Raw genomic sequence first — 10521 nt, forward strand, 5'->3', positions numbered from 1 at the left:
TCTATGTGTTCCTTTTACTTTTGTTTTAATGGGAGCAACTGTACCCAAATCCTCTTTCAAAGGCACACTATAATTTATTGTTAGCGGATGTAAATTGTTTTTCACTATTATGTTTGAGTGTTTCACATATATTTACAATTTTTATGCAGATTTGCAGTCTGTCACACTGGGTATATTGGTGAAGGCAAAACCAAATCAAATGTAATTAAGTACTGATCAGAAATAATTTAACATTTGTACAGGAGCAGCTTCGCCGTAAACTTGAGTGTATCACTAGTCTTCTGTCACAATGCTGGGTTTGAGATTTGTATTGACGAAGTCCTTAGTTTGTAATCTCAGGCCACAGCTTGCAAGTGCGAGTTTTCTGCATATGACAGCTAACGTGAAAGGTGAAAAGGTTGCTGTAGTTTTATCAGGCTGTGGTGTATATGATGGGACAGAAATCCATGAGGCCTCAGCCATTCTGGTTCATCTGAGCAGAGGAGATGCAGATGTAAAGATGTATGCTCCCAATGAAAACCAAATGCATGTTATTGACCATTGCAAGGGCCAGCCTACAGAAAAGGAGTCAAGAAATGTTTTGTCTGAATCGGCACGTATTGCCCGAGGGAAAATCACTGATATGGTGGAACTAAAGGTGCAAGACCATGATGCTGTAATCTTTCCAGGAGGCTTTGGTGCAGCTAAAAACTTGTCCACATTTGCAGTTGATGGAAAGGATTGCAAAGTCCACACAGAAGTACAACAAGTTTTGAAAGATTTTCACAAAGCTGGAAAACCCATAGGGCTATGCTGTATATCTCCTGTATTAGCTGCAAAAGTACTTCCAGGAGTGGAGTTGACCATTGGTCATGAAGATGACGAAGGAGGGAAGTGGCCATACTCTGGTACAGCGCAGGCCATTAAGTCTCTAGGTGCAAAGCACTGTGTCAAAGAAGTTCACAAAGTGGATGTGGATAAGAAGAACAAGATTGTCACCTCTCCAGCTTTTATGTGTGAGACAAAGTTGCACCACATCTTTGATGGCATTGGTGCCATGGTGCAGAATGTGTTAAAACTGACTGAAAAGTAAGAGAGTTTTCATTCTTTCATAATCCATATTGTGGATTCATTTGCATTTTCAATTTGTCAGTTTCATGTACAATGATGTGCTGGTCATGGTGTGGTTTCAATACTGTATAAAATCACTTCAGTTTGAGACTTTGTTTCAGATTGCTATATTATGAATTGTTTGCCTATTTTAATGAATTTGTACACACAATTGTATTCACATTATAAAAAAAAAAAAAGAAAAAATTTAACTTTATAGAGTAATATCAAGACTGCTTTTAAAGAAACTTTATTATCAGGAGTCACATGTGCGCTTAGGAAGCAGTCAAAGGATCCAAGTTTAAGTGGGGGCTGGAACAGAGTACTAATGTCTTTCTTCCTTTTTCTACAGACCAGCAGAAGAATAAATCTTGTTTTCCACTCCTGTCCATTCCCAGCAATATCATTTCCGTCTCCCCAAAGATGACATCACTTTTGTCTCTCTTTAATGACGTCACTTCCGCCTCCCTCCAGTGACATCATTTTCACTTCCTCCAAAAAACCTATTCTTCCTTTCTGCCATGATATATAAAGAACACTCAACTGTACTATTTTCTCTGATGTTTTTTATACAGTTACAATCGAAATCAAACATTTTTCTATGATTCATCTGCAAGGACATTATATGGGGAAACTTCCCTACTCTTATTTTTTGTGGCTGTTTGATTATTTTTCAAAGAGTATAAGCATAAAAGAACACAGCAAACTTACAATAACTGCTGATATAACAACAAAAAGCTACACTCCACCCTCTTAACAGTCTATTAAAACACACTGTAAATAATTATCTCTTTCTGGTTGGCTGAAACATAACTCATCCAAAACCTAGCTGTCCAATCCCTTGAAATTTTTAAAATTTTGAATGAACTCTGTAAGTAATAATTAGATCTGTGACTATGAGTAGGGCCATTGACAATGTGGCAAAACCCTACTGAGTTTAAGAAGCGAAACATTTGCCGACAGTTTCCACATCAATGTGTATAGTAAAATACCCCATCAACACAACATGATCATAATTTATAGCTGAATCAGATAAAAGTCTACTAAATATACTGAAGGAAAAAAATTTAATATCTTCTAGAATGAGAAAACTGTACTTCTAGCTCGTGTTCTTTCACAAAAGCTGTCAATTTCTTGTAGTACAATGAGGTATTGCAATTTGCCTAACATTGCTCCAGGTAAAACAAGGCTTGATAGGGACACCTTTAAAATGGCCTTAATTCAAAGTTAAAGTTACAACAAGACAAAGACCACCCTGAGTCAGTTTCTGTGCATTCCATAACTTAAACAGGGCATGCTGTAGATAGCCATGGAATATACCTGTGTTCCCAGACACTATAGATTAAGCTGCTTCACTACATCCTAACTACAGGCAAGGTTTCAGAAGGTCAGCAGGACATCTAATGACCCTCAGATGGACAAACCTGAACAGGACTGACACATCTCAAAGATCATTTGAGATGTACTACCTGTATTACTCTTGATATTGCTGGCAGACACATTGTCCACCTCAACAACAGGACAGTGGGGGACAAGCTCCATGATGGAGACCTTAGAGCAAGAAGACTTGTTAGATGCTGTCTGTTCACACCTGTTACATGTGCTTATGCTACAGCTGGGGCAATGCCAGGCTCACACAAATATGATGGAGTCAACACTGACCTGAGTAATACTGATGAGCAGGTGCTACTTTGGCTTGAGAACTTTTAAAAAGTTCTAGATTACAACATCTGAATACATAACCCTCTGCCTGCAACTGGTCAGCAGCATCATTAGGTTCTTCTGTATTAATGGTGGTCACTCCTGACACTGGAGGGCTGCAAGAAAAATATCATTCATTTCCAGAACTGACATTGTTCTCCTAATATTTTATTGGTGTGTCGCTTTGCTTTCCTTTTGTTCTCATTTATTTATTGTTATTTTATCAATAAAGGTTAAAATTTCAATCCAGCAATGATTGTTGATCTTCTTTTGTTCATCAGCATATAGAATATTCATTAAAGGTCTTTAATAATTTTAAAATTGTATCTGGTGTTTCCTTCTTTAATATATGATATTTTTTAAATAGGTGAATGAATTATCAACCACTTAACTTTAAACTGAAGTTGCACTCAATGAACAAATTGAGCTCTGCTTTGTCACAATAGTGGCACCATTTAACATTTTACATGATGACAAATTAAAGACTAATGAATTACAATCAACTTTAGGGTTGGTTCACATTTGTGCCCAGGCTCTGGTTCCCTTTTATGTTGCAATGGAAAAAGCAGGTTTGTAAAATGGAAAATTGTCAAACAAAAATTGATAATGTTTCATTAACATTACACATTGCATGTGTAAAATTTAACTCAGTAGACATTAATTCAGGCATAGTGCATTTTCTGAAGACAATCTTAGCACTGTAAACAGTAAGGCACTTGTTCTCAAAACGTCTTTACCTACCTCCCAAACAACATAAAATTGTTGACTGGAATAATAATCAGCTTTCCTGGCAGAATGAACATCTATAATGGATGTCAAAGCCAAGACCAATTATTACTGTACTTACTGCATAAAGGAACCTAGAATTAACTTTAACATAACCAACAGAGGACTTGGTAATAAGGAAATGGGCAAATAATCAATGTTACAATGGCACTTGTGAACCAAGCATATTATTTAGCAGGAGGATACGTGACATTCCTATCCATTAACTTAGTTTGACAAGCCATTTTTAAAGTGACATATTTTAAGTTTCAGAACAGAGGTTCAACAGCAGAACAGCATTCACTGAAGCATTCATTCATTCAGTTAAGCACATTGTGTTAATAAATTTCTGCATTTCTTTTACCACCTTTTTAGCAATACCTTTCTTCATTTCAGGTTGTTGGGGGACAGGGGTGGGAGAGCCTAATCACTGGAGGTAGTTCTGCTTCTTTCTTTCAGTACAGATATGGTTTTCTGTCAAACTGGTTTCTCATACTATGAAAAAATCTATTTCATTTAAGGCAAGCAAATATTTTTTTTTTAAATAAAACCTGCAAACCTGCACTTTACATTTAATTTCAAGTAGTTTGTTGACGAACATTTGCGGTAGTTGACAAGTCGATGTTAAATGTAATTAATACATCTTTATTAAATGACACTGTCTCTGTTCCCTTTGCTGTGACCAAATAAATTAGACATAGAGACACCTTCAGGAATCGTAAACCAATTTCAAAATTGAGCAAAGTATAATTTTATAAAAGAAAATTGGTCCAACTTTTCCCCTTTCGTTACCTAACAAACAGCCTTAAATCATTTTGTAAATGATTTTCTATCATTTGGTTGCTTTTTTAACATTTAAGTGCTTCTTGTGACACTAGTGCTGCTACATTCTTAAAAATAATGGTTCTTTTATGGAAGTATGTGGTTCATTACTGGGTGGTGTGGTTCCTTGTAGCTCCATTGCTTGACAAGGCACCATTGCATTCTGGGATGGGTTCATTGCATATGAAGTTGTCTGTTTTTGCCTTGAAAAACTTCCTAATATGTAGAAAAAAAACAAACAAAATCTTTAATGTATGGTGGGCTAAAGGACACTAACAGATTAAGAAAACCTGGACTTAGCCTGAGTTACTGGATGTATGTAGTGAGGGTCCATTTAAACTCTTGAGCCATTGGTATTTCATAAATTTGTTACCATCTATTTGTGGTTTTTCACTGTATGAATCCAGCTACAGATCTAAATAAATTAAGGTTCTTTCTGGAAGCTTCATGGTTCTGTTAGGGTATCACTCTGAAGAACTACACTGACACCTTTATTTTTAAGAGTGCCCACAGGCTTCAGAACTAATGTGGATGTTCAGGCAGTGGTCCTGTGCCAAGTACTAAATAATACTCACAGAGTCCAATTATTGCTCATTATTAAATTATTGTTTTAGTGTTGGCTACATACTGAAACCCCACTCTATTATTATAGAACCAGTAACGGTGCAGTATCGTGCAGTGAATACACTTGACTTGAGCATTCATAGTTTTCCTACTCTTTCTCTGTACGTTTAGCATTCGTTTGCTCAGAGTTTGATGCGCTTGCTGCTTCCTGAGCAGCTGTTCTTTTCTCCACCCTAGCAGCCCACTTCTTCTCTTCTTTCATCAGTCTTTTTGATTGATTAAGTCAGTGTTTGTGTTGCAATTACTTAGTATGTTTTCTTTAATTTTTCACTTAAGCTGGCACTTAAGTCTTCAATCTACCTCAAGAATGATTTAAGATATGAAGAAGTAGGGGATGTGATGGCAAAGGTAGTAGGAATGAGAACGGCGCTCATACACATGTGCTGCAAGGCCGCCCTGCTGGCTGCTGCCGAGAGTTGATTCTACAATAAAATAAAAATAAAAAGAGGAATAACCTTGGAGGTCAATCATCACCCTGAAAGCGGATAGTAGACATCATGTAGTATATGTGTACCAAATTTCAGGTCAATAGGTCAAATGGGTTGTGAGATACAGGTGATTTAAAATCCTGGACAGACAAACGGACAGCAATGGTAGCATATTATATATAAAGATATGTAGAAAGCTACTGGTAAGAATATGCAAATCATCAACAGATACACTATCCATGTTACATTTTACCTCTGACCAGAATCATCCAAGACTGCATCTAATTGTTTATGACACATACACAATTAGATGCTGTGTGGGCAATGCTAAAATCCATAGAAGAACTTAGTGGGTTTAGAAGATAGAAAATTGGAAGGCAAAAAAAGTATGTGAAAGAGATAATATTTCACTGACATTCTACATTGCTTACATAAACGTAATCTCAGTACTCATTAATTCAAGTGAAGCATAGTGTATTTTCAACATAGGCCATTTCACCATGTAAATTAAGGTAATTGCATTCTGTGATTTAATCTGCAGCAATGCTATCTTGCCACAGTCCAGTGCTGAAGCTCTTGTATTGAAGAACATGGGCAGAGCCAGATGCACACCATTTCTAGGGTAAAATAAAATGAAATAACCTAACAATTACATTTTTTTCTGGATTTGTATTTAAACATGTAGCCAGCACCAACATGAAAGTTAAAAGGCACACACTGAATAATTTTTATCCCAGTAACAGGCTTGTTTATTAATGAGTAATAAAAAGTAACACTGGACTTTACAAGTCTAGCGAGATTGATCACTTTTCATATTTTAAGGACCATGGAAAATGCCTGTAAAACAACATATGCAAACTGGAAACAAATTTCAGTGTTACGCTGTTCTCCTGTATTACGTCTACTGTTGGTATTAGCAATCGACATCACACTCTTTATCATCACTGACACAAACGTCAATGCATGTAGGGTTTACCCTGATGTTCTGGCTAAATTGCCAATCATAGCTTCATCCATTCTAGGTCCATAATCATTCCCCATCTTTAACTGGTTATCTCTCTCACCCCTTTTCCCACCTAATAGGTAATGTGTGGTGAGTGAACTGGCACAGTAATAATGGCTGGTGGGTGCTACACATTGGTGGTGGATGAAGAAGTTCCCCTCTGTTTATGTAAAAGTACTTTGAGTATCAAGAAAAGTGCTACATAAATGTAATTAATGATTATTATTATGTGTAAGGCTCTTATTTATCTTTTTCCTATGTAATGTTTTGCCTTTTGTCTTGATTCTTTCTGAAGTTTCTTTTAGGGTGCATTTCCCACATCCTGGGGCAGCAGGAGTTTGTGCCACTCAAGCATCTAGCCACGCCGACCCTGCAAGAACCTTTCCTCCCTTCATTTGAGTCACTGGTAACAAGCAGCAGCAGCAATGCTGTCCTACAAATCCAGTAAGGGGTACAGAATAATTTATAATGGCAAAATATGTTTTTAAAATTTATTTTTAGGGGATCCCCCCTCCACAATTTTGATTTTCAAAGTTTCAGGTGGTCTTAAAGGATACTTGAGGGTTCCAAATCCTACAGAACCTAAATGCATTTTGCACCTGGGCTTCCATCATATTTGGATAATTGTTTTTTAATGTGTGCAGAGGTCTCATTCTTTATTCCTGTCAGCATTTACATGTGGTGTCTTTTAGGGGCCCATTCATTTTGCACTTTATTTGTTGTCTTCAGAGGATTAAATCAGCTTTCATTTGTGTGCTTATCACAATCATCTGTATTTATCAATAAAAGTAAATGGTGTATCTCTGCATATGGCATTGTTTATTGAGGTGAAATAGTGAGTGAGAGAAAATGTTTGTCCTTAAATGTTCCTTAAACATTTAAGGCACTTCTGAAAACAATCAATTTGTAGGCATTCAATTTAGCTTGGCTGACTCCGCAAAAATGTAGGTGTTGGAACTTTAGCAAGATTAAAACAGTTTCTTAATAAGCTGAGTTTTGAAAAGCTTGTTCTTTCAATTATTTCAAGCAGAATGAACAATCATAATGATTAAATGTCAGCGTTCTTAGATTATTCATATACTATTCCATAATTAATTAAACCACATGAACAAGGATCATAATCAGAAATGGGGGGTACAGCCATATAACTCTCAGTTTTAAACCACAACCCGTGAACATTAAAATAATTGTAATGAGAACAAGTCATTCATCACAACAAAGATTGTCAATCCTGTTCACCAAATATATCCAAAATGACAACAAGTTCAGTTTTGAAGGTTCCTAAAGTTCTGCTGTCCACCACACTACATAGTACCTTATTCCATGTCTCTGTTTCCTCTGTGTGAAAAAAACAAACTTTCAAATATATTGTACAAGATTTACTCTTTAAAAAGTTTCCATCTGTGTGCCTGTGTTACATGGACCACCTGGGATCCAATTCCCTTCATAATTTTGAACACTTCAGTCATATTACCTCTTCATTTCCATTTGCTTCAACCGAACAGGTTCAGCTCCTTTAATCTTTCCTTATAGCTCATACCTCAGAGTCCTCTTTAGTTTTGCATGGCTTAGTCTGTCTCTAAAGGAATTTATTAATGCCTATACTCCATAGAGTACACTGCAATCACAAGATGGGCTGCTGAGTAGAAATTCCTACTAAATTATGGACAAAGACTTTATCTGAGGGACTCCTAAACTATAGGACAATCTGTCTACCAATATTAGGGAGACCTCACTTGCTTTATGCTTTCAAATCAAGCCTTTTAACACAGTACACTGAAGAAATGTTTGTGATATTTTGTTAATGTAAAACCTGAGCATTCAGACTTAAAGTATGCAATTAGGCAGTCGTAAATTTAGACTGCTTACAAAATCTGCAGTGGTACATTCTGTGTGATGGGTAATAAATCAGTACTTAATTAACTGGTAGGATTTGTTAATGCTTAATAACCTGTTTATCCAATCTTGCCTGTTGTGGTGTCTCCAAGGAAGTTAGGTAGGCATTTGGGTAATAAAAAAAGTCCCAGAAGATTAAAAAAGTTAGTCAGGATTCAAGTAGCAGGTTGAATACATTACAGTTATAAATTTGCATGTTTATTCATTTTTTCCACATTTTATATTGTATATTTACTTATTCAGAACTTCATACTACGGGTTTTTCAGAGTCAAGGAATGTATATCTAACATTAGTTTTTTAACATATGGATTACTTTTTGTAATGTGTTTTGTGTTCATCTTTATCATTGACGGCATAGTGACGCAGTAGTAACACTGCCGCCTTGCAGTAAGGTGACCAGGGTTTCAGCCTGATTCCTCCCTGTGTGGAGTTTGCATGTTCTCCCTGCATTTCTTTGGGTTCCCTCTGGGTGCTCCGGTTTCCTCCCACAGTCCAAAGACATGCAAGTTAGGTGGATTGGAGATAATAAATTGGGCCTATTGTGTGGTTGGGGTGTGTGTGTGTGTGTGTATGCATTCAGGATTAAGCAGGTTGGACAATGACCAGTTGATCCCTTATCATCCATTGCTTAACACACTTAGCCTGGTTATAAGCAGCATGTCCTCAGAGGTCATGACCACGATGTTGTGATGTGAAAATTCTAAAGGTCAGCCGTTTGACATGTTTATCTGTCTGAGATTCCAGATAACAAACCCCTCTTTTCCAAAAAAACTATTGCTAATTCCTTATATAATACCAGGATCAGTCAAAATTATTTTAACACTAATGGATTATTTTTATTTCGACCACACCAGGTCAATGCATAAGTCGTGGTGGATCATTGCCATGGCCTCCACACTCCCCTGATTTGACACCTTGTGATTTCTGGTTATGGGTAGGGTGAAGGTGCATGTATATAGCAGGAAAGTTCATGATATCAATGACCTGAAGGACAGAATACAGACTGTGGTATCACCTATTCCCTGCATAATGTGTGTCCGGGCTTTAAATGGTACTGTTGCTCGCTGGTTTTTATGTGTTGAACATGATGGCGAACAGGTTGAGACATTCCTGTAAATCATCTATGATGTATGTTTTGTGAAATAAATTGTTTCCGCCATTCAAATGTTAACATAATTTTGACTCACTCTGTGTATGTTCAGTTTTTGACTGAGGCTTTTTCTCTTTAATTTTTTGTTACAGTTCTGACCCGGCTACTTATTTCTGACTACTGTATGTCTCTTCTTCCTGATCCTTATCTTTCTTACTGCTATCTCTGAAGTATAATAAGGAAATAAAATTATGCATCAAACTCCAAGTCTCAAGAACCTAAAAATAAGGCAAAATACTGGTAAATGTACTGTATAAAGTAAATACAATGGACATTGTTTGACTTGTGATGTGTTATTTTGTGTCTTATATTTGTAGTTATTTTAGACCACTTTGCAGAGATCTGTTATCATATTGAAATTACAGAGTCAAAAAAAAAAATCAAATTAAATACATTGTGATTAAATAATGTATAACAATAAAATGTAAAAACTCCCAAGAAGCTGAATACTTTTTATAGACACTGTAAATATGCTTGTGCCAACATTGTCATACAATGAGACTTCCTTGTTGATGAACAGCTGCGTCTCTAGGCAACGGATATAGTATGGGCGGTGCACATAACTGAAACAAAATTGTGTAGCTGTAAATCCAAAATATTACAGTAGAAATAAGAGTAAAAAAATAAATATGACACTAAGTTCAGGAAGTTTCAAACCCCAAGAAAAGAAATAACAAGTTACATAAAAAAAGAATTAAGCTCAGAAAAAACATATAAAGAGTAAGTATCATAACATCTGTGTTATAAATGCTCTCATTTAAAAAAACATATGTTGATGCTGGGAGAGCAGTGTGCTCTGCTGCCAGCTCCAGGAGTGCTTCGTCAGATTAAAGCTTGCTCCAAATGGGTGTTAATTTCTTTCTTTAAAGAATTTGAATAATTCTACATCTTTAGGAAAAGCTGATATTTCATTTAAATAACAAGTAATTGTTTGGAATGGCTATTACGCTTTCCTGTTCTGTTTATCTTAGTGACAGTAACATTGCTAAAGCCTTCCTCTTTGAGTTATTCTTCCTGAACTTAAAGTGATGTGTTGGCAATA

General features: G+C 36.3%; 1 protein-coding gene across 1 annotated transcript; it reads left to right on the forward strand.

Moving 5' to 3' along the window:
* The first annotated feature begins 234 nt into the window (after positions 1 to 234).
* On the forward strand, positions 235 to 1289 carry LOC114652613 (glutamine amidotransferase-like class 1 domain-containing protein 3, mitochondrial). Its single transcript, XM_028802972.2, has one exon. The coding sequence runs from the start codon at positions 290 to 292 to the stop codon at positions 1070 to 1072; it is 783 nt and encodes a 260-aa protein (XP_028658805.1). The 5' UTR covers positions 235 to 289; the 3' UTR covers positions 1073 to 1289.
* Positions 1290 to 10521: the final 9232 nt, after the last annotated feature.

The sequence above is a fragment of the Erpetoichthys calabaricus genome, chromosome 5, assembly GCF_900747795.2.
Source record: "Erpetoichthys calabaricus chromosome 5, fErpCal1.3, whole genome shotgun sequence".
Lineage (NCBI taxonomy): Eukaryota > Metazoa > Chordata > Cladistia > Polypteriformes > Polypteridae > Erpetoichthys > Erpetoichthys calabaricus.

What these genes read in the sequence shown, in the direction of transcription:
- LOC114652613 (XM_028802972.2), top strand. Translation starts at nt 290, where the DNA reads ATGCTGGGTTTGAGATTTGTATTGACGAAGTCCTTAGTTTGTAATCTC.